The 24,452-nt window shown below is 43.5% G+C and overlaps 1 protein-coding gene across 2 annotated transcripts in view; it reads left to right on the top strand.

Annotated features, from left to right (window-relative positions):
- The first annotated feature begins 808 nt into the window (after window positions 1-808).
- The window catches only part of LOC146273964 (NACHT, LRR and PYD domains-containing protein 3-like), a 184,679-nt gene continuing 161,035 nt past the window's right edge, over window positions 809-24,452 (top strand). Inside the window, exons 1-9 of one of the 2 annotated variants that reach the window (XM_084704439.1) lie at window positions 809-881; window positions 2,370-2,486; window positions 3,733-3,796; window positions 3,907-4,135; window positions 4,433-6,242; window positions 6,385-6,552; window positions 6,895-7,068; window positions 7,233-7,403; window positions 8,038-8,211. In XM_084704439.1, coding sequence (XP_084560565.1) covers window positions 814-881; window positions 2,370-2,486; window positions 3,733-3,796; window positions 3,907-4,135; window positions 4,433-6,242; window positions 6,385-6,552; window positions 6,895-7,068; window positions 7,233-7,403; window positions 8,038-8,211 — 2,975 coding nt within the window. In that variant the 5' untranslated portion in view covers window positions 809-813. The remainder of the gene's footprint in view (window positions 882-2,369; window positions 2,487-3,732; window positions 3,797-3,906; window positions 4,136-4,432; window positions 6,243-6,384; window positions 6,553-6,894; window positions 7,069-7,232; window positions 7,404-8,037; window positions 8,212-24,452) is intronic. The other variant, XM_084704440.1, reaches the window with a different exon arrangement.

Raw genomic sequence — 24,452 nt, 5'->3', positions numbered from 1 at the left:
GACTGTAGATACTAAAGTATCCCTCATCACATCCCTACTAAAACACAGGGTTAGAGCTGCTGACTGTAGATACTAAAGTATCCCTCATCACATCCCTACTAAAACACAGGGTTAGAGCTGCTGACTGTAGATACTAAAGTATCCCTCATCACATCTCTACTAAAACACAGGGTTAGAACTGCTGACTGTAGATACTAAAGTATCCCTCATCACATCCCTACTAAAACACAGGGTTAGAGCTGCTGACTGTAGATACTAAAGTATCCCTCATCACATCCCTACTAAAACACAGGGTTAGAGCTGCTGACTGCCAGCCTGGCTGACATACAGACCATGTGGTAAAGGTTCACAGTGAGAGATACAGAGTAACAACAGGTCTGGAAACCTGCCTGTCTGACTCTCATTCATGTTGAACAGCAACATTTAAGCCTGGTTCTGACTACTAAAGAATGACTATAGCTACACATGTTAGACAGTATGATATATCTGTAGTGTCTCCTTTAAATGATTTGTTTAATTTAATTGAATGTCTTAAATTACGGAAACTTATATTTTATAGTATATTTTATTTTAATTGTATTCCACTTAGTATGCTAGTTTATGTACCCTTAGCATAGTTAGACCACATATTTAAATTTAAGATTCCTATAAGTTTATTGTATGCACCTTCCTGCCAAAGCAAATTCTTGTCTGTACAAACTTTCATGGCAAATAAATCCCTTTCTGATTTTGATTCTGATTCTAATAAACTTTGTTGTGTTTGACAGGATGAGACAGCAGAGACCAGCCTCACCTGTACCCAGCTGTGTGTCCATGAAGAGTGACTGGTCTATGGATCCACCTATTGTGTTCGGAGACAAAGACATTACTACTGAACAGAGGTAAGAACATGACCTCTTAATAACACTCCAACTTTCAGATTCAGTGATGGAGGAGGGCCTTCTAATGATGAAGGGTATCTACTGATGTCTACTGGTTATAAATGTTAAGGTGATAAATATTTGAAAGTATAATGTAATCACTAGATTCATGATCATCATGTGACATTTCTACTGAACGAAAGTCAGAACTCATAGCCTGGCTGATAATGTTTAGACCTGGTGGTAGAATTACACAGTGACATCTAGCTGTTATTTAACATTATGTCATTAAGATGTTTAAGTTGTGTACTGTAAGACCATTACCAAACCACTGTGCTCCTTTAATGTTGGAGTGACATTAACAGAGACACAATCAAAACACAGCCACAAAAAACTGGCAAAAAAAACTGCACAGGAGTACAACTTCCCTGGTCAAAATACATGCATGGTTACCATTTGGTCATTCAATATCTTTGCAAAACAACACACACACAAACACAGATGTATGGTCACCCTAGTTATGACCTCCATGCACACACACAGACAGCATGAGAGTCAGTGTCCAGCCCTGCAGGTACCAGGCCTGGTATGAGCACAGACCGGGCGGGGCTCAGCCCACTTAGACTGGTTGAGACCAGAAGGTCTTCAACTCCTGGGTGGAGGAGTGCTGCAGTGTCTAAAGCAGGCTGCTAGCAAACATGCAGCCCTGTGTGAGGTGGACCCTGATTTCATTCTTCAGTGTCTGGTTGAAACACACTGTGGTGTAAATTCTGAGATCAATTGTAATCAAATGTGTTATGTCTCTCAAATACAAATGTATTAACAAACAAATACATATTTATAATTTAAAGACTGTTAGAAGTGAAAGCCTAAAGAACATCCCTACTAAAACACAGGGTTAGAGCTGCTGACTGTAGATACTAAAGTATCCCTCATCACATCTCTACTAAAACACAGGGTTAGAGCTGCTGACTGTAGATACTAAAGTATCCCTCATCACATCCCTACTAAAACACAGGGTTAGAGCTGATGACTAGATACTGAAGTATCCCTCATCACATCCCTAATAAAACACAGGGTTAGAGCTACTGACTGTAGATACTAAAGTATCCCTCGTCACATCCCTACTAAAACACAGGGTTAGAGCTGATGACTAGATACTGAAGTATCCCTCATCACATCCCTAATAAAACACAGGGTTAGAGCTACTGACTGTAGATACTAAAGTATCCCTCGTCACATCCCTACTAAAACACAGGGTTAGAGCTGCTGACTGCCAGCCTGGCTGACATACAGACCATGTGGTAAAGGTTCACAGTGAGAGATACAGAGTAACAACAGGTCTGGAAACCTGCCTGTCTGACTCATTCAAGTTGACCAGCAATATTCAAGCCTGGTTCTGACCCTACTGATGAATGACTACAGCAACACATGATGGACAGTATGATATATCTGGTGTCCACTTTAGTGATTTATGTTTGTAAGACACTTTGTTGTGTTTGTTGACAGGATGAGACAGCAGAGACCAGCCTCACCTGTACCCAGCTGTGTGTCCATGAAGAGTGACAGGTCTATGGCTCCACCTCTCAGGTTCAGTGATGGAGGAGGACCTTCTAATGAGGAAGGGTATGTACTGACCTCTGCTGGTGTTCAATGTTATGTGATGAAGGTGACATGATGTGAAGAAGCCGTCTGTGTATAGTGTATACAGGTAGGTAGGCCACACACATTCATTGACAACACACAATAAATAAGTATAACGTCATCATTAGATTCAGGATCATCATGTGACATTTCTGCTAAACAAAGTCAGAACTCAAAGCCTGGCTGATGTTCAGACCATGAGGAAGAGCTACACAGTGAGAGGGAGCTGTTATTTAATATTATTTCATCAACATGTGGAGTTGGTCTTCTCTTTATGGATCTATGGTTTAACCACTAAACCACCATCAGACACATCAACACCTTTGACCTCCTTGTTGTGTTTGATCAGTGAGAGACAGGACCACAACCTACCAGTCCACTGTGCTGCTTTAATGTTGAACTTTACCTGACATTAACATATACACAACCACAACACAACCACAACAAACTACCCTGAAACTAATGCAGTTATGCAAGCCATAACACACTACCATTAGGTCATTCCATGTTTGTGCTGACATGTTATTCAAAGCTGCTCTCTCTAATTCAGTAGAGACTAGAGCAAACTCCAGGATAAGCCTGTGAGTTACTTCTCCACCTTAAAATACTTTTATTGTAATGTAATTTTGTTTTAATAGCTTTACATACAAATAAGAGAGCAGCTCTAGAGAAGGTTTGACAACAATAACCTCCCTACACACACACACACACACACACACACACACACACACACACACACACACACAGACTTACACACACACACAGACAGCATGAGAGTCAGTGCCCTGCAGGTACCAGGCCTGGTATGAGCACAGACCGGGCGGGGCTCAGCCCACTTAGACTGGTTGAGACCAGAAGGTCTTCAACTCCTGGGTGGAGGAGTGCTGCAGTGTCTAAAGCAGGCTGCTAGCAAACATGCAGCCCTGTGTGAGGTGGACCCTGATGGCATTCTTCAGTGTCTGGTTGAAACACAACACACTTGTTTACCTGGGGGTGACAGTGCTCCTATCTTTGATGAATGTATTAAAGGAATAGTGCCTTGAAGTGGTATAGAAGATGGTTTACTTGGTAGTGATGGTATCACTCTTATACAGTGTGTCTGTGTGTATGCATGACTGGATACAGTTCAGTTTACCACTCATGCTTATGTATGATACACTCTTTAGTAGATGATCAGCCCTTGTACATGTGGTTCATGTGGTTAAGTAATGTCATCTCTTGTCCTCAGAGATCAACAGGAGAAGTCTGAGTCACACCAGAGTCACCATGAGGACTTATCCTCCATATTCACAGTGAGTTTTGTGTTCATCTAAAGTACAAACAAGACAGAACAATTTTAATAATGCTGTTCTACTGTGTATAGAGTTCCTGGTTCATCTGATATCTTCCCTCTCTGTTTCAGGTGCTTGAGGAGACTGTTATCAAGTTTGTGAAGGAAGAGCTGAAGAGGATGAAGAGGATTCTGAGTTCAGATTTCCCAGAAGGCTTAGAGAGTCAGAGGGAGGACCAGGAAGTGGTGGACCCTGAATATCAGAAGCAGGAGAGCAGTGCCAGAGAGGGAGCTCTGAAGATCACACTGCACGTCCTGAGGAACATGAACCAGAAGGAGCTGGCTGACACTCTGGAGAAAAGTAAGAGGCTCCATATTTAGTTTGCGTTCACGATTGATAATACATGATGAAGGTTATAGATAAAAAAAGTAATAAGATACAGAGTAGCCCAATGTTGTGTAGATCTTCCTATAACCTTGTACAATGTGTGAGTGTTCTAAGCTGTTTTATTATTGTGCACTTGATAAATTATCATAGATTTGAAAAAAAAATGTTTTGAATTGAATGTAGAGGACACTTTGTCAGTTCATACTCTGTGAATAATCAAAACTACGTTTAACAAAAACACACACTTAACATGTGTTGTTTTTTGTTTAGATGAGCTTGCTGAGATTTGTCGACAGAAACTCAAATCTGAACTAAAGAAGAAGTTTCAAACTGTGTTTGAGGGCATAGCTAAACAAGGAAACCCAACTCTTCTCAATAAGATCTACACAGATCTCTACATCACAGAGGGTGAGAGTGGAGAGGTCAATAAAGAACATGAGGTGAGACAGATTGAGACAGCATCCAGGAAATCAGCAAAATCAGAAACAGCCATCACATGCAACAACATATTTAAACCCTCAGCTGGACGAGGCACACATATCAGAATTGTTCTGACAAAAGGAGTTGCTGGCATCGGAAAAACTGTCTCTGTGCAGAAGTTCATCACGGACTGGGCTGAAGGACTAGCCAATCAGGAAATCCAGTTCATCTTTCCTCTGCCATTTCGAGAGCTGAATTTGTTGGCTGGAGAAGAGTTCAGTCTGATGGAACTTGTCCATCACTTCTTCTCAGAAACCAGAAAATCAGGAATCTCCATCTACGACAAGCACAACGTTCTGTTTGTCTTTGACGGTCTGGATGAGTGTCGACTGCCCTTAGCCTTCAAAAAGAACAAGAGCTGGTGTGATGTCACAGAGTCCACCTCAGTGGATGTGCTGCTTACCAACCTGATCAGAGGAAACCTGCTTCCCTCTGCTCTCATCTGGATCACCACTCGACCTGCAGCAGCCAATCAGATCCCTTCAGAGTGTGTTGACCTGGTGACAGAGGTACGAGGGTTCAATGACCCACAGAAGGAGGAGTACATCATGAAGAGATGCAGTGATGAAATCCTGGCCAGGAGAATCATCTCACACATCAAGACATCAAGGATCCTCTACATCATGTGCCACATACCAGTCTTCTCTTGGATTACTGTTACAGTCCTTGAACACATGCTGAGAACAGAGGAGAAAGAGAAGATGCCCAAGACCCTGACTGAGATGTACACAACCTTCCTGGTGTTACAGGCCAAACAGAAGAAGGTGAAGTATGCAGGGAAAACTGAGACCGACCCACACTGGGATGAAGAGAGCATTCAGAGTATTCTGTCACTGGGAAAACTGGCCTTCCACCAGCTGGAGAAAGGCAACCTGATTTTCTATGAGAAAGACCTGACAGAGTGTGGCATTGATGTCTGTGATGCCTCAGTGCACTCAGGAGTGTTCACACAGATCTTCAGACAGGATGGTAAAGTCTTCCAGGAGAAGGTGTTCTGCTTTGTCCATCTGAGCTTTCAGGAGTTTGTGGCTGCTGTATTTGTGTATCTCTCATTCATCAACAACAATGAGAATCTGATGTCTGAGACTCCATCAGCTTCCAGTTCCAACAAACTGTTGGCTCTTTTCAAAGAGAAACCAGAAGTCCGATTCTACAAGAGTGCTGTGGACAAGGCCTTGCAGAGTAAGAATGGACAGCTGGACCTTTTCCTCCGCTTCCTCCTGGGCCTTTCAATGAAGTCCAACCAGACTGACTTACGAGGCCTACTGACTCCAAAAAGTAGCAACACAAAGAGCCATGATGAAACAATCAAGTACATCAAGGAGAAGATCAGAGAGGATCCCTCTGCAGAGAGATGCATGAATCTGTTCCACTGTCTGAATGAACTGAATGACCATTCTCTGGTGGAGGAGATCCAACACTACCTGAGCTCAGGAAGTCTCTCCAGTGAGAGGCTCTCATCTACACAGTGGTCAGCTCTGGTCTTTGTGTTGCTGACTTCAGAAGAGAAGATGGACGTGTTTGACCTGAAGCTATACTCCAGATCAGAGGAAGGTCTTCTGAGGCTGCTGCCAGTGGTCAAAGACTCCAAAACTGCTCTGTATGTATAAGGCATTTGAATAATTTAAATAACAATACGATTTAGCACATATTGTGATGTAAATTTGATTGTTGTATGATTCTATCGCACAAACTATGACTTATAGTTTCATAATGTCTCATGTTCTCCTTATGTCATGTAGGCTGAATGACTGTAACCTCTCAGAACGGTGCTGTGAAGCGCTGGCCTCAGCTCTCCCCTCCTCAGATCTGACAGAGCTGAACTTGAGTAACAACAACCTGGGGGATTCAGGCATGAAGCTGCTCTCTGCTGGACTGGGGAATCCACTCTGCAAGCTGGAGACACTGAGGTCTGTATTCCTGTTCAATCACACACCACACACTGATTGTAAGTTTGTGGTCTATTAAAGGTACAAAGGGTCTGGCCAAAGAATAGTCAGGGCAGTCAAGGGTCATAATCCACAAGGCAGAGTCATTCAGGTACAGGGCAGCAGGCAGGCTCAGAGTCAGGCCAGGCAGGAGGTCAGGACCAGGGAAACTAAGAGAGCCTGACTGAAACATGAAGTCTGTTCCAGAGGAGAGAAGCTCTATATGAGAACACCTTGTCCCCCTGTTGATCAGACTGAAATTCTTTATTTCTACCTCTAGAAGACAGTAGTGTTTGTAATCCATATCATGATTACCTTCTACAGGCTGTCAGGCTGTCACATCACAGAGGAAGGCTGTGCTTCTCTGGGTTCAGCTCTGAAGTCAAACCCCTCCCTTCTGAGAGATCTGGATCTAAGCAACAGTGACCTGAAGGATGCCGGCATTAAGCTGCTCTCTGCTGTACTGGAGGATCCACTCTGCAAACTGGAGACACTGAGGTCTGTATTTATGTTCTACATGAGACAATAGTAAAGATATATAATAGAACAATGTATTTGTATGGTGTTTGAGAGGAAAATAATAAGGGATTTTCTGACATTGTTTATTTCTACCTCTAAAAGGTAGTAGTGTTTGTACTACTTATCATGATATCCTTCTACAGGCTGTCAGGCTGTCACATCAAAGAAGAAGGCTGTGCTTCTCTGGCCTCAGCACTGAAGTCAAATCCCTTCCTGAGAGAACTGCACCTGAGTAAATGTGACCTACAGATTGTAGACATGAAGGTGCTCTCTTCTCTACAGGAAAATCCACTCTGCAAACTGGAGAGTCTGAGGTCTGTAATCATCATATAATAGTTTCAATCACACACCACATCATATTTGCACTCGTTATTTAGAAAATATGGTTGTTTATTAAGGTAAAAGGTGTAAACTTTATGCAGGAAAGATGCATTCACTAGTCTTCCATGATGAAGGGTGTATTTATTAAATGTGCAGCACTATATATCAAAGCATTCCAAAGCTTTTTTTAAATAAATATTTATCATTGGATATTATAAAAATATATATATATACATATACAGAAGACGTGTATAGTGAACACTAAAATATGCTTCACAGAGTGAGCATACAGGGTAAAATAATAAATGTACAAGTATAAATAATGACGACTAGGTAGTTAAACTAAAAGTAATGATGAAATGAAGGGGAAAGGGAGAGACGGCAGGGAGGTTAACAGGTGAACACAGTTTGAAAAGGTGGGTTTTGAAGTCCTCTATGAATAATGGCAGGGCTGCTGGAATATGGTTAGGGAAGGTGTGGCAACTGAAAAGGCCCTGTCAGGTCTGGAGCTTGGTCCTGGGGTTGAGTGTGGTTGTGGTGGAGGAGGAAGTCGGAGAGGTAGGGAGGGGCCATGTTGTTTGGGCAGAAAAAGTGTTTGTAATCTTTCTTGTCATGATCCTTCTACAGGCTGTCAGGCTGTCAGATCACAGAAGAAGGCTGTGCTTCTCTGGGTTCAGCTCTGAAGTCAAACCCCTCCCTTCTGACAGATCTGGATCTAAGCAACAGTGACCTGAGGGATTCAGGCATGAAGCTGCTCTCTGCTGGACTGGGGGATCCACTCTGCAAGCTGGAGACACTGAGGTCTGTAATCATGTTCAAGGGACAAGTAATAGTCAAACATTGCATGTTTGATTTTGATAATATGGTTGCTTATTAGTTACATCGAAACTGCATGTCAAGAATGCGATACAACCATGAGCTTTTTTGTGGGAGAGATATTGTTCCTTTGACAAAAAAAAGACTAAATTTAAATGAAATATCTAGCATTATATTGATCAATTCTTAAGAGTGTAACACAGTAACACTAGCCTGACGTTGTCATACTCATAATGCTAGTCAGAATATGAGTCTGATAACTCTCCGTTGGGCTGTGAGTATGGGGCGTGTTTCAACCGAACCTGGAAAAAAAATGTATCTTCGCTCAATTGGATAGACCTACAACCAATCAGAACAACGCAGTGTGTTGTTTGTTGAAAACAAATTCAACCCAAGCGCTCTTTGGCGAGGTGGTTGATTACGTTACTGTTGATCATCTGTCCATCATCGTATTAAGCCAGCCCTGACAATTGTATTGGTCCGAACAGCTCTTGTTTGGGCATAGTTTTTCCCCAACGGAGCAACCCATGATCGAACTTCCCGACCAAACTTATTTGTGGGCGGGGCTAAGTTCGGCTGGCACCCAGCCTACAGTAACACAGTACACAAACACCATTTGCTAGACAGCTCCATCTAGTTTCCTCGACAGAACTCGAGAATCTGGTAACATCAGCACTTCCAAGCTGATGCACACTGAAACCCACAGAACTTCAGACAACACACCATTTTATAATACATCGTTCTCCAGAGTCATTGGTCCGTCCCACAATCACAAGACAGACACACTGCTGTCCCATGGCCCTTCAGTCATTGGCTCCCTGCACATCAAAGACTTCCATCCTTCAGTAAGATCAGTTTAACCAATAATATGGTGTCGTCCTGCAGACTGGGCAGAGGACACATCTGTGGTAAGTTAACACATGGTGGTTGGATGGGCCATAAACATATAATGGCCATAACATATAAAGACAGATACAAAAATGATGTACGGTAAATACAACATTATTTACAGTTTTACTATTATCAATACAGATCATAAATTAATGTATAGTTTGATTGTGTCAGTACAACAGTGCCATAGGTCTTATCTATATATAGCACTGATCATAGGAGATATGAAACCTAATATTGATACTTGTACCAAAGGAATTGTAGCTATGTGTGATCTGATTGGCTCAGACAAACACTAGACAGTCTGACTCACTGATTCACCGATATTCTACATTTCACATATGATTTAGAAGTTCTTCAGGATGACCACATAATGTCTCAGTATACAATAGACAGGATAGTTTTCTGGAATATTCCACAGGTTCAATCCAGCCCAGTGACATCAGCGTTTCAGGCAGGTTAATATTTCACATTGGTTAGGGACTACCGTGTCATTGTGTTCAAATCAAATGTTATTTGTATAGCCCTTTTTACAAGCAATGTCGCAGAGGGCTTCACACATGACCATAGAACTGCACCTAAACCAACCTAAACTCTCAAGGAAGACGAGGAAAAACTTTCACAAAAACTCATAGTTACAGCATTGAAGAAAGCTTGGGAGGAGTAATTCAGTGAGAGTTCCACTTCTCCAGAGATGGTCTGTGACAAAGAGAGGTGCAGACCATAAGCAAAGCATAATAGTGCTTTATTTACATTTAGTAGACGCTCTTATCCAGAGTGACTTGCAGTAAGTACAGGGACATTCCCCCGAGGCAAGTAGGGTGAAGTGCCTTGCCCAAGGATACAATGTCATTTGGCATGGCCGGGAATCGATCCAGCAACCTTCTGATTACTATCCCGATTCTCTAACTGCTGAGCCACCTGACTCCTTATCAGAAGAGAAGACAATAAAGATCAAGAATAGATGACAACATTTGCAAATGAATGTTGAACACAGATAATCAGAGTTCCAACTCAGTGCTCTTGATGTAACCCTAAACACCTAGACAGTGCCAGCCTCCCTGACTGAAACATGATTTGTTGACGTGGCTGATTTGGCTTCATCAAAGAGAGAACTGGAGGGGCTATCATCTGCAGCACCTTTATAGACTCTGTAATCTAAATCAGAACCACACATAAGATCACTGTCCCTCTGTGGACGTGTGTGTCTTTGTGGTTGTTGTGATTTTAATTCTTTTTTACATTTTACGAATGTTGGGGTCACTAGGAAGAGTAAAACATTTGAAGTTGGGTAAAAAAAAACAATTTGAAGGTTTTCTCTGCTGTTAAATATAATAGCAGACATGTTTGACCCTTATGACAAAACAAGGTGTAGAGTCTTTTACCAACTCCTACATTAGACCAATGAGGTGGGAGCAGGGAAGCACTTGCTTGGACACGTGTTCTGCGTGCCAATAATCAATGTCCACAATCTGTCTGCATTTCTGTGCTGTGACCCATTTATTTTCCTGATGGCCTGCTCACCGTAGTGTAAACCTTGATCTCTCCGGGAATAGGTTCTTGGTGTAATAGATGTATAAAGAATCACGGACACACAAGTTCGAACTGAGAAGACTTTTACTCAAACTCCAGCCACCACAAATTCCTCTCCTTTTCCTTGCTTTCTAGTATATCCCCCCCAATTCCCCGCAAAGCCTTATGGGTATTACAGTTCTTACACTACTTCCCCCTCCAGAAAATAAAACGTCCTCGTTTTAGCTGATGCACGTCAATTATGAACATAAGAGTAACAAACGGAGCCTGTGGGGGGAAGAAGAAGAAAAATCAACACATACACACACAAAACATCCCACAAAATGCAATTAAACTGTGTTCTGCCATATATTGTCGCTATCCATGCTGGGCCCTACCGCAGTGTACCTATAACATCCCAATCTACTGGTATTTCCACTTTATCCAGAAAGTTCACTTTAAGACAGGTACAGTATAAAGCTCTGAAAGAAAACTAATCAGGTAATTAGGCAACACTCAACTGTATAACTGAACACAATACATGTTGTAGGCCTATAATATATGTGAACATACAAAACAGCTGTGAAGTGTCATCTCTAAAACGTTGGGGAGGGAGCACGATGGGACCTAATCTGGTTCTCCATTCCTGAGGGGTGTGTGCTTCAATGGCAGGTGTGTTTGCCACAGGATCTGGGGCATTGTCCATTGTTGGAAATGCAGGCTCATTTGCCCCAAGCTCACAGCTCCGATAGACATAAGGCCGTGAAGCTGAGAGGGCCGTGAGCTGGGAGCCAACACCCTGATTGGGCTCAGCCTGGATGTGCTCAGGAGTAGTGGGGGCCAAGTTACAAGTCCATGGTGAACGGTAGGGCTTTAGGCGATTATGGTGAACCACCTTAGGTTTTGCCCTCGGGTCCAGTTGGTCTTGTAGGTTGTAATCCACTCCAATTTCCCCTGAGGATGAGTCATGGTTGCAGTACTTTGAAAGGTCCAGTCCATCTGGGAGATAACTTTTGTCTGGCAAGAGCAGGAAGATTGACCCACACCAGGTCACCTGCTTCATAAGCATTGTGCCTCATGTGGCGGTCATAGTAATGCTTCTGTTTAGCACCTGCCATAGCTATGTTGTCTGCTACCATGTTCACTGCAGAATACAGTCTGTGTCTCACAGCCGTGGCATATTCACCAGGGGTTCCAGGTGTAGCATTTGTAGCCATTGGCAAGTCCCCAAGGATGATGTCTGCTGGCAAACAGCTTCTCTACCATGAATCAGAAAGAAAGGCGTATGATTAGTTGATGAATGCACACTTATTATATGCAAACTCAACCTGGTGTAGATGATCATCCCATTCACCCCCTTTGGTGTAGAGGAACTTGGCTAACTGGTCTTTAATAGAGCGGTTGGCTCGCTCTACCATACCATCTGACATAGGATGATAGGCGGTTGTCCGTGTCTTGTGAATTCCAAGGTGTCTGCACAACTCTTTGACCAAATCCAAATCAAACTGGCGGCCTTGATCTGTGTGCAGACTGCGTGGTACCCCATGTCTACTGATGTAGTCCTCAAACAAACATTTTGCGACTGTTGTTGCTGTTTGGTTAGGTAGTGCATATAAATCCATATATTTTGTAAAGTAATCCATCACAACTAGTATGTAACGGTTACCTTTATGACTGAGTGGCAGTTCAGTGAAGTCAGCAGCAATTTTCTCAAAAGGCCTACTTGTCACTATGTTTTGCATTGGGGCCTGCTGGTGTGGAATCGGTGGCCTGCGTGCCTCACAAGCAGTACACTGGAGACACCACTGGGTGATGTCTGTGCTCATATGGGGCCAATAACACAGAGTCACTGCATTTTGTAGTGTTCTTTTGCTGCCAAAATGTCCCGTGAATGTCCATGTAACATCTTAAAAACTTCATTCTGCAACCTATTTGGGACCACCACTTGACATACAGGGTCACCTGGTGGGGGCCGGACCCTACGACACAAGATGGAATCCACAATGACAAGTCTGGGAAACTCTCTCCAGTAGTGGCGCAGCTCAGACCGCTCGCCCTTCAGATGTGAAAAGGGTGGTCTAGTGTCATTCAAGACCCATTCACTGACAGTTTTTAGAATAGGATCTTCCTTTTGGGCATCCTGAAGGGTGTTTCTGTCTATGTCATAACAGAGTGGGTCACTGGGCACAGGGTCAGCTGCGACAGGCTGTACTGACAAAGTCAATGCAGTACGTTCTGGTGACGCAGTCGTAGAACTGACACTCTGTGTTTCAACTGACACATAGTTCACAGATACGGTCTCCCTTATAGGCATACTGTCTTCGGTCCTACATGGACGCCATAATAGGGAGTCAGCATTGCAGTGTTTAAGACCTTGTTTGTGTTCAATTGTCCAGTTATATGGGTCGATTTCCAGTGCCCATCTCGCTCTGCGCCCAGTCGGATCACCATTCAAGGCCATCTTCCTCAATCCTAGGAGAGGTTTGTGGTCTGTAATGATTCGGAATGGATGACCCGTGAGGTACTGGCGGAAATGGCGTATGGACCACACAATGGCCCACAGTTCCCGATCAAACGTAGACCACCGTCTCTCAGTTGATGTGAGGGTGTGGCTACCATAGGCAATGACATGTTCCCTGCTGCTATCATTTAACTGTGAGAGCACACATCCAATAGAGATGTTAGAGGCATCAGTAAAAAGCAAGAATTCTTTAGAGAAATCTGGATATGCCAGAATGGGAGTATGTGTGAGGGCATGGCGAAGAGTGTCAAATGCTGCTTGTTCCACATCAGTCCATGAAAACGTTTTTCCATATTAAGTAAGGGCATGTAGAGGCTGTGAAATCTTGGCAAACCGATGTATAAAACGTCTGTAATAAGAACAGAGTCCCAAGAATGCCCTAACCTCAGTAGGATTCTCAGGTGTTGGCCAATCCCTCACTTTGTCAATATTCTTTGGGTCTGGTTGCACACCTGAAGCAGATACAACATGTCCTAAGAATGTCACCTGAGATTGCACACTTTGAAGGTTTCAATTTAAGGTTTGCAGCTCTGAGACGTTCAAACACTTCCTTCAAATGCAGCAGATGGGCAGAGAAGGTCTTACTGTACACAATTATATCGTCAAGGTACACTAAGCATGTTTTCCAAGACAGTCCCTGTAGTACAAGCTGCATAAGATGTTGAAATGTTGGGGGTGAATTTACTAATCCCAATAGCCTGATGACAAGTCCATGGTGCTGAACACAGCAGAGCCACCCAGTGCATCTAGTGTGTCATCGGTTCTGGGCAAAGGGTGCGCGTCTTTGACAGTGACTGAATGTAGTGCCCTGTAATCAATACGGAAACGCCAATTTCCATCTTTTTTCCGCACCATAACCACTGGCGCAGCCCATGGGCTATGACTCTCTTCGATTATGTCTTGTGCCAGCATGTCTTCCACTTGTGACTGGATCACAGACCGCATATGTGGAGAGGTGCGGTAGGCACGCTTTCTGATTGGTGAGTCTGACGTTCCAAAGTCATTTGGAGTCTTGCTGAACACATCAGTGTATGACAGTAACAAAGATTTAAGTTCAGAAAACTGAGAATCTGTAAGACTGCCACACTTCACGTCAAATGGCAAAGACTGCGGAGATGTTGGTGGGGGGGCTGATACCTGAACTGTGGGAGCAGCTGTACTGATTTCATTGTCCGTGTAGCGGGCCGAGCGACAGGAAGGTCCAAAACAGTGGCGTGCACGAGTAGCGTCGCGCTGGGGTACGCCGTACTCAGTATTCCACCCCGTCCGTTGAGGTAACGTGGAACTGGTCCCGTTGTTGGCCGCCGTTCCCTGGATCCGTGTTCTCCGACTCCGCGCACCCCTGGCTCCCGCTCGCATCAGTCTCTGGTTCTGGCTCTGGTCACCCCGCTCGGCCACACACACAGCCTGCTCTTTCTCTGGCTCACTCACAGTTCCGCCCCTCTCTCCCTTCCTCAAGCTCTTTATATACACGCTCCTCAAATCACCCCCAGGTGCGTCAATCAGTGCTTAATTGTCTTCGCTGGGCCAATAGACCCCATTTATCACAGTCCGTTACAGGGGTGAACTGTCCTAGCTGCATACCTGGTTGTAGCACAATGGGGGTGTTTGTAGAGTTCAGGACACGCACAACTGTAAAACCATTGTCCGCTCTTGCAAGTGTGCGTGCTACTGTAACCCCGTCCAGGTCTGTGTGGTATGGCTCCAAGAGACCATTGTATCCCGTAGGTGTACAGAGATGAGCAGCAACAGGCATCAGCTTCACTGCACAATGCATTTCACAGTGGGGAGGTATGGTGGTGCATTCAGTAACATGGGCAGAGCAGCTGTCTGGTGTCTTTTCTGTGGTGCTCAGCAGAGGAAGATCTTGATTGTGAAGGTGGCACAAACCTCTGCCTAAATCTAGCACAGCACAATGTTGTTGCAAAAAGTCCCAGCCAAGTATAATAGTCTGACTAACATTCCTAATAACTTGAACTTCATGCTGTAAGTTTAGTGAGCCTAGTTGTAGTGCAATGTTCACAGTGCCAAGTATGTCCAAATGTTGCCCTGTTACCGATTTGGATAAGACAAAGTCCTTTTTGAGAGGCCTTCTGTTCAATGATGGAAGTGACATTCTGATACGCAGATTTTCTGTGTACAGAGAAGCTTGAGTCTCTTGCTGTGGTCAAGAGGTCACGCAGCAGGTCTCGGACAATACACATATAGATAGGAGAATGTGCACTTTCACCTTTGGAAAGAGCAACGTGCAGGAAATAGTACAAACGATGAGTGATTACTGAACCACCTGTGTGTTGTTCTTCATGTGCATTAAGTTGTGGAATGTGTACCGTTTAAGGACATGTTTTGGTGGTTACTATATTTGTATGGTTCTGCTCATATATAATGATCATCTGAGAGACATGTTAGTCAGTCATGCCAACCACTTTGCCTGTCGTGGTGACCTGATCCGAGCAGCTCGATTAATAAACGAAGTCAACTCTTTTTCATTGTGGTGCGTTCCTTAGCCCATCCTCCAACAGAATATCATCATAACACATTCTTATATTCTCACTAATGAATGAAATGCTTGAACCAGTGTCCAACATAATAGGCATGTCAGAGCCTTCTACTATTCCCCTGACATAGGCAGTGAAAGTGTTGCAGTTTTCATTGTAACAGCAGAATAATTTTGCAGTGTATTTTGTTGGCCACAAGGTGGCACCGATGCACAATGTGAGAAAGGGGCTAGGTGGGGGCTAGCTGATGGATGCCCCACTGCATCAGCTAGTTGAAGTTTCCCTGCCGATAGTCATCCTGATACCCATGGTCATGGTGGTCACGTTGATCACCACCCCTGTCATCTTGGAAAGAGACATGCTTGCGTACTGGACTTGGGCTGTAGCGGCGGTTTCTGATGTTTCCACTTGGTCTGCCGTAGTGAGGTCGTGGCATGTCTTCATTGGAGTAGTTTGGGTGATGATCAGGTGAGAATTTGTAGTGTTGGTAATCTCTAGACATCTCTCCCCTGTGTGGAGAGTGTGGTCTGTCTCGGTCACGTCCGTAGTAGTCCTGTCTGCGATTGTCCATACTCTGGTGTGCAGAAGAATTCTGGTATGTCTCAGGAGACAGATGGCGACGACCCATATGACTGGTAGGTGAAAAACTGCGAGCATATCTCTGTGCTCCTGGGGAGTATCCTTGGTCTCTGCCACGTGGGGAAGGGGACCTCTGATGATGGTGTGGTGAGTAGGCATGGTGGCGTGATACTTTGGGTTTGGGCATTAAGTGTCAGTTTTAGGTCAGTTAGATCTTTGCTTAAGTGTCTGACGGTGTCGGTGAAATCTTGAACAACTTTCTGAAGAGGTGCAGTACTGTCTGAGATTGTGTTGACTGACAGGGTTGTGGCACCGCAGCTGTTTGCATGAGGGGTAGTTGGTGGCATAAGTTTAGCAGCCTGCCGGGCACGCTCTGCTTGAGTGGCAATATCAAAAGCCTCTTTGAATGTTTTTACTCCTCTCTCATGACACTTAATTTGAAGTTCCTGATCCAGCCCTGCCAGAAAACGTGTGAGTTTCATATATTCTGCAGCATTTGGTTCAAAGCCTCTTTCACTAGTCTACATACATCAGCAGCATACACTTCCATGGCCTCATTGGGCTTCCTACTACGGGAGTTAGTAAAAGCCTGGATGGACGCAATTATGTCCGTTCTGCCTAAAGTATCTTGCAACTTTATCTTTGTTGCTGCAAACGAACGTCGTGTTGTAGAGGGCAAATTATCCCAGACAATGAAAAGTTCAGGCGGTAATCTAGTGGGCAACTCTGTCGCCATTACTGCATCCAGATTCACACCAGTGTCTCTGTAGCGCGCCTCCTGAATGACCTCGTAACGTCTGGCCCACAACTGGAAAGACTCACTTCCATCATTCTGAAATGGCGGGGGCAGAGGAACATCTCGAGCCTTCTGAGGGACCCGTGCGGCGGCGGCAGCGGCAGCAGCAGCAGCTTCATTCTCCTCTACTGACATTATTCAATTGTAAACTAAACTCACTTAGCACCAACTAGCAAACGTAAAGGTGCGCCCTAGTAGCTAATCCTATGGTAGCAACTAAAACAACTGACACTTCACAGCTAGCAGTAGTCAGTTTCGTAGTGCTGGAGAAAAACTTCAGACGAATCTCGAACGTGAAGAACATCGCTGTCACCAGTGTAAACCTTGATCTCTCGTTTAAAGAACGTTTAAAGAATCACGGACACACGAGTTCGAACTGAGAAGACTTTTACTCAAACTCCAGCCACAACGAATAACTCTCCTTTATCTTGCTTTCTCCTAAAACTCAATTACCCGCCAATCATTATGGGTATAACAGTTCTTACACTAGGTACAAAGTTAGATTTGATCTGTAACTGTGTATTTGAACAAAAAATGAGCACTCTTAAAGTAGTGCGGTGTGCTTGGCCAGGCAATGCAGCTTTTTAAATATTATTGTAATATTTGTTCTTTTCTTAGAGGCACATTAGTACTCAGTCTCTGCTTTCACATCTCTCTCTGAAGGAAGGAGCGCGGTACCACAGCGTTTAACTTACGTAACATTAAGTTGGGAGATAGCTGAGCGGACATGAGTTAACGTTGATGTAACATAACTTTATATTCATCATTAGCTACATAGCTTTATGTGGCCTGGCTCATTATCACAAACAAAATCTGGCAAGCAACTGAAACTAACGCCCTGAAACATACAGCATGTTACATAGCTAATATTTCCTAAATCTCTATGTGTAATGGGGGAAGAGATTTCTGAAGAGTTTTGGTACAGAGGCAGATTGCAAACGTTTTTTTATGTTTTCTTTCTAAATGCTGATAAAGGTTTTATGTAGGCCTAGTCCCAGCCTCATCAGTGAGCGTCTCATAATTACACATGGTGTGTTTTCTTTTGGACGTTACTGTAAAGTCTTTGTGGTTCAGGTAACCACATGTAATTATAGCTGATTTGGCCAACATCTTCAGACAGCCACTAATTTGCCTATCTTCCTCATTCCCTTTTGGGGTGCAAGGAGGGGTGATGAGTAATGTCAAATTAGAAAGAAGTTAAATTATTGGTTGCATTTGAAGAGTGACATTTTACATCCAATAACAGTTTTGATATTAACAAAAATTAAACAATGCACAGGCAATGTAATGATATTCCCCTAGTTGTGACACCGGTCTCAAGTACTACAACACTGCTAGGGGAACTAAGAAGAGGTAGAAAAGACTAAAGGAGGTAGAGAAAAACATGCTGGTACTGTAGGCTTGACAATCAAGAAGAACTGACCCCAAACAGAAAACACAGGGATAAATGAGGGTAGGAAGGAAGATGGGAGACACCTGGAGGGGGTGGAGACAAACATGAGATGGGTGAAACAGATCAGGGTGGGACAGAAATATATTTAAGACATAGTACTTCATCTCACCCTGGAAAGAATTACGAAACCACTGCACCTTTTTCTTTCCTTTTTAAAAAAGTGGAGAATGACCATTTTGAGGGAGGAACAGAAGGGTACAATGTGCCTCTTAAATTTAACCCTTCTGTTCCTCACTCCAAATGGTCCTTCTCCACTTTTTTAAAAAGGAAAGAAAAAGGTGCACTGCATATACAATTTCTGACACTATAGTTTGGTACGATTCCATTTGAGATAAAAGGAAAGCCAGCAAACCTGGACAGACAGTCCTCTGACTGATCAAACCTTCTTGGTGTTTGAGAGGAAAATGACAGACTGATATTATTTATGTCTACATCCAGAGGGTATTAGTGTTTGTAATCCTTCTTATAATCATAATACATCATAGAAATACCTCAGGATGACCACATGGAATATTCCACAGGTACAATCCAACTCAATGAAATCAGCTTCTCAGGGAGGTTAATATTTCACATTGGTTACTGGCTTACGTGTCATTGTGTTCAAATACAATGTTATTTGTATAGCCCTTTCTACAAGCAATGTTGCAGAGGGTTTCACACACGCCCATAGAACTGCACCTAAACCAACCTAATTTCTCAAGGAAGTGTCGAGGAAGTTTTGAAGACACTGTGTGCGTGAATAGTCAAGATGCCGGATTAATACAAATTCTTTATTCTGTACAGTACATTACCAAACAGAGTGCTCAGTGTCCAGTCATACCGGATGACTAGAAGTCGTTCGGCAGAGTGATGACCAACACAAAACACATGAAGTCAAGTTTAAGTCTTTTATTGTCAGGTACACAGAACAACACTCTGCAACATCGCGTGGACATCGGGGACAGTGCCTCTGGACTGGCAGACCGGGGTGGTGGTTCCCCTCTTTAAAAAGGGGGACCGGAGGGTGTGCTCCAACTTTAGGGGGATCACACTCCTCAGCCTCCCTGGGAAAGTATATTCAGGGGTCCTGGAGAGGAGGGTCTGTCAGATTGTCGAACCTCAGATTCAGGAGGAGCAATGTGGTTTTTGTCCTGGCCGTGGAACAGTGGACCAGCTCTATACCCTCTGCAGAGTCCTGGAGGGTACATGGGAGTTTCGCCCAACCAGTCTACACATGTTTTGTGGATTTGGAAAAGGCGTTCGACTGTGTCCCTCGGGGGCTCATGTGGGGGGTGCTCTGAGAGTACGGGGTACCGGATTCCCTGATCTGGGCTGTCCGGTCCCTGTACGACTTGCCGGTAGTAAGTCGAACTTGTTTCCGGTGAGGGTTGGACTCCGCCAGGGCTGCCCTTTGTCACCGATTCTGTTCATTACTTATATGGACAGAATTTCTAGGCGCAGCCAGGGCATTGAGGGGGTCCGGTTTGGTGACCTCAGGATCGGGTTGCTGCTTTTTGCAGATGATGTGGTCCTGTTGGCTTCATCGGGCCGCGACCTTCAGCTCTCACTGGAGCGGTTCGCAACCGAATGTGAAGCAGCTGGGATGCGAATCAACACTTTCAAATCTGAGGCCATGGTAATCGACCGGAAAAGGGTGGAGTGCCATCTCCGGGTCGGGGAGGAGATCTTGACCCACAGTGAGTTCTGATAAAGGCAGTGTCCAACCCAAACACATCCTTTGCCTTGGACTTATTTAGTTTATTAATGATTTTATGTACTTTTTCCTGACTGACCTCCTTAATTTGGAAAAGCTTTGATGGCTCCGACTTTGTGGTCTGTGATAGGGTTGCTGGTTCAAAATTCTCTGCAAGCTCCTCCACTGACTGAATAAAAAAGTTAATGAATTATTTTCTACTAGCTGAATTGTTAGTGCTGATAACTCCATTCACTTCTGTGAAAGAAATGTTGGGCCTATGTACAATGAATGTGTTTTAGGAGAAGTGTACAGTTGGTTAAGAAGCTTGATACAATGTATGTTGATTCGACTCCATTTGGTAGAGATGCCACCTGTAGTTTTATAACACCTAACTAGGAGACATGAAGTCTAGGAGACGGGAAGTCTGGGTGACCTGAAAGAGTTCTTGTCACCTGGGGGGAAGAGACAGTTGGTCTGAAGACAATGTGGATTCAACTGTATTGTTCTAAGGATTTAACCAATGACAGAGGAGATTTGGTATAGCTTCATGTCTGTAGGATGGACCAATGACTTTTGAGAACTGTCGTATCTATAAAATGGTCTGTTGAAGAATGTTCTGGGGGGTTCGGGACCATCGGCTGAGTAGTGCTGGTGGGCTGGATTCTCCCGGGTCCATTCTAGAATGCTAGATGGAGCTGTATGGAATTGTCTTTGTGTTATTGTCTTATGTTTGTGTGCTGATGATGTTATGTTGGTAACCTTATTATGTTTAAACCTACGTCAAATAAACTTTAACTCTATACTTACTCTTAACTATACTTAACTCTACCTCTATTATTTAATTAACTACCAGACAAATGTGACCCCACTCCTGGTACCAAAATGTGTTGGCGGGGAATAAAAACACACAAGTCCAACTAAATAAAGAGCAGGGTTCTTTATCTGATAGATTAATATGATAACCTAACAGGTACACAAGCTAAGCCTATCCAAAACTGTAGCCCAAATAGCTGTGTAAGAAAATAAAAGGAATAGTACGTTTTAGCAGTACAAAACGGTAGTGGTGATACTGAGAGTAGACAAATACAAAAACACACCACTAACATCCAATACATAAAACCAAAATATACAACAGTATGTTCAAAGAAATAATACCCACTTACATGCTCTTAACACGCACACATCTCGATCCTCAACACGTGTGCTGATACCAGTATGGCTAAATCTGCTAGGTGAAACATGACACAATTCACTTTAATACAGCCTGTATACAACTTAATTTCCTAGCCAAACACATTAACTTTTACGTTAACTATGTCACCTCACATTATTCACTCCATAAACCAAAACGGGATTTCATTTGACAAATGTACACCTAAATTAGCGACACCCACAAATGACAGAGCGACTGGGCCAATTCACGTGGCCAGAATCTACATTCATTCTACATTAAACATTCTTTCCAAAACAAACTCATCCATTCATAGCAATGAAATATATATATACTATTACATTGCTATGTCAGTATTTCAAGACAGATGTCCCACTTACAAGTAATATTTTGTAAGAACCACCAACTCTCCCTCAATTCAGCCCTCTTCTCTGATGCACCACGCTCCCTCCTGTCCAATTACCCAGAATTCAATACAACACCAATCAAGGAACTACCTATTGATGTCATCTTAGTTTTCTGGCATTTAAAGGTGACATGTCCCATTACAACTGAACAACTTCAAAATATGACCCGGTTACATCTATATGCTGGGAGGAGAAGAATGGAGGTGTGATCAGCCTTCCCAAAAGCAGGGCGGGGGAGGGGTTTGTAACTGGCCTTGAATGCTGTATAACAATAGTCGAGGGTCTTGTCTCCAGGTGTGAAGAAGATGTGCTGATAGTATTTGGGCAGGACCTTCTTCATGTTGGCTCTGTTGAAATCACCAACAACAATGAAGGCTGCCTCATGGTGCACATTCTCCAGACCATTGATAATCCCATACAGTTCATCCAAAGCAGTGGCCTTATCTGCCTGGGGGGGGGGGGATGACGACTGAAGTAAACCAGAGTAAATCCTGAGGTAGATAGAAGGGTCTGATTTTACAGTTAATATCTCAAGGACAGGAGAGCAGTGAGATGCTAGTACCGCTACATCCATGGCCCAAAGAAAGTTAACCTGAACGTTAGCGAGTAGGATGGTTGAAAAAGCAGGTTAGAAGCTCCGTTTCAGAGTTCGAACAAGAACTGAGCGGCGGAACAACAAAGAGCCCGCTGCAGTCCGAGCTGGAACTCCGGAAAGTGGAATTCAAGTTTGTAAAATAATCCTTAAGCTAAGTGACGACCTAGTATCCAAAAGTGTTTGCTGGTCGTACTGAATGCAAAATACAAAATCGACAAAACAACTTACAATCATTAACAAGACAAACAAAATGCTAGGTAATAGCGTATGTAGCGTGGTTTGCTCGTTTAAGATTAGTAATACTTAATTTCTAATAAAGTATAGTAGTTCTTGGGGGCACCACCTCTGATTCGTGAAAGGGACAGAGGAAACCTTGTTTAATAATATCAAATAATAGCACTCGTAATAATCAGTCTAATCTTAAGTAGTAAATTCTATGAAAGTAGAGCAGATCATATAACGTGAGAGATAAGCGAGTATTATACACAATGATTTATTTAAGAGAATGTAATTATAGTGAACACATACCAGACAAGTTATGGGTTAGTTGGGCTAAAGCAGTACAGTAGGCCTAAATTCTAATGAGAGCGCGCTACACAATGGTTGCGTAGAGCGCGTGTGGAGGGGAGGGGGGAGAAGTTGAGGAAGAGGTAGAGATAGGAAGAGGCTTCTATAGTAACAATGGACGATCAATGGAAACTGATCTAACGATGATTAAGTCAAATCATTTGTAGAATACAATCAAACATCAACAATTCAATCACAACATGCCAATATGTCACAAGTAAGAAATATTGCAAATCGCAGTTACTTTTGTCGGTTTGAAGAACGGAGTCAATTGTTCGTTATGTCCAACGAACAGAATCGGAATCTCTCGTCAAAGTTCCGGGCGCTCAGTGAAGGTGCAGGTTAAGAGGAATAGGTTAGAGAGTGACGCGTTCACCCACAAGTTTATCCTACGAACAAGCGGGGGTGATTGTATGTTTGGGGGTTATATACCCCAAAGAACAGGGGGTCATCCCTGTGAAGGTGACCTCTCTCATTGGTCAGTTACTTCCACCTGGGCGTCGTCCTGGGATCTGCCCAGAGGTGTGAAGTGGCTGATAGCTTTGAGTTCCGTTATCTCAAATGTCCATGGGATGCTGAAACTTCAGAATATAACAATACAAAGTTCATAACTGGTTTTGTTAGTATGATACAATTATTTTGATACCAAGATTGACTGATTTAACTATATCTGAAGGGGAGTTATAATCAAACATCAATTAAACAACATTCTAGGTAAATGAGAAAAACACACATTATAACACATCGACTACTGTCATTGAATTAGTGTCCATGAGCCATGTAGTCCTTGAGAATATGTTTGTAAATCCACAAAAGAAAGTTCTTCCTTATAATCCTTTGTCTGATACTGTGCGACCATGTGTTCTCTGTTCCTGACCCCATGCTGGGTCAGGGCTTTGAAGCTCTGGGAGATAAGGACAAAGGGGGTAGGACCCTTTCCTTGTCGGGGGTAGGAGAAAGGTGTGGATGGTACCATGCTTTGTCTGTCGAGACTCTGCTACATATCCCCCTGCTGGCAACGTCCGATGACTCAACGTCGTTGGGCTGTTGGCACGTAAGAAGAGCAGAGAAAGACAAACACGACAGTACGATAGCATTTCTACTGGACACATTGGCATGAGTGGACTCTAAACAAGGCAGGAATCAATGGGGCTAACTTGGGTCCTGTTAATACGTTTCTCTAGGTTAAGGTTCTATGCCTAAAAGGGAAAGGAAAGAAAAAGAATGGAGAAAGAAAGGAAAATAAAATAGAAATAAAAATAATAGAAGTGGGAGTAGGCTTTGACTTCCTGGAGTCATAGTCATATTTGTCAGGGGCTAGGGCTAGTTTGCTCATGAGACATTGTAGCATATTATTGTGGTCAGTCATGTTGGATTTCTGGTACAGATTTATTTATTTTGGGTAAATTGGTGGAGCCATATTTGTTTTGTGACGGTATTTGCTGCAATTGTTTTTGGTTTAAGGGAAGGTTTGTTTTGTGGATTTTGAGGCACTTGGTCAAGGCACCTGTTGTGCACTTGTTTCATCAGCAGTTTGACAGGGTCAGGTTGCTGGTATAAG

This window comes from Hypomesus nipponensis, chromosome 9 (genome assembly GCF_054491055.1).
Source record: "Hypomesus nipponensis isolate SF chromosome 9, ASM5449105v1, whole genome shotgun sequence".
Lineage (NCBI taxonomy): Eukaryota > Metazoa > Chordata > Actinopteri > Osmeriformes > Osmeridae > Hypomesus > Hypomesus nipponensis.
This window is presented reverse-complemented; position numbering and strand designations above follow the sequence as displayed.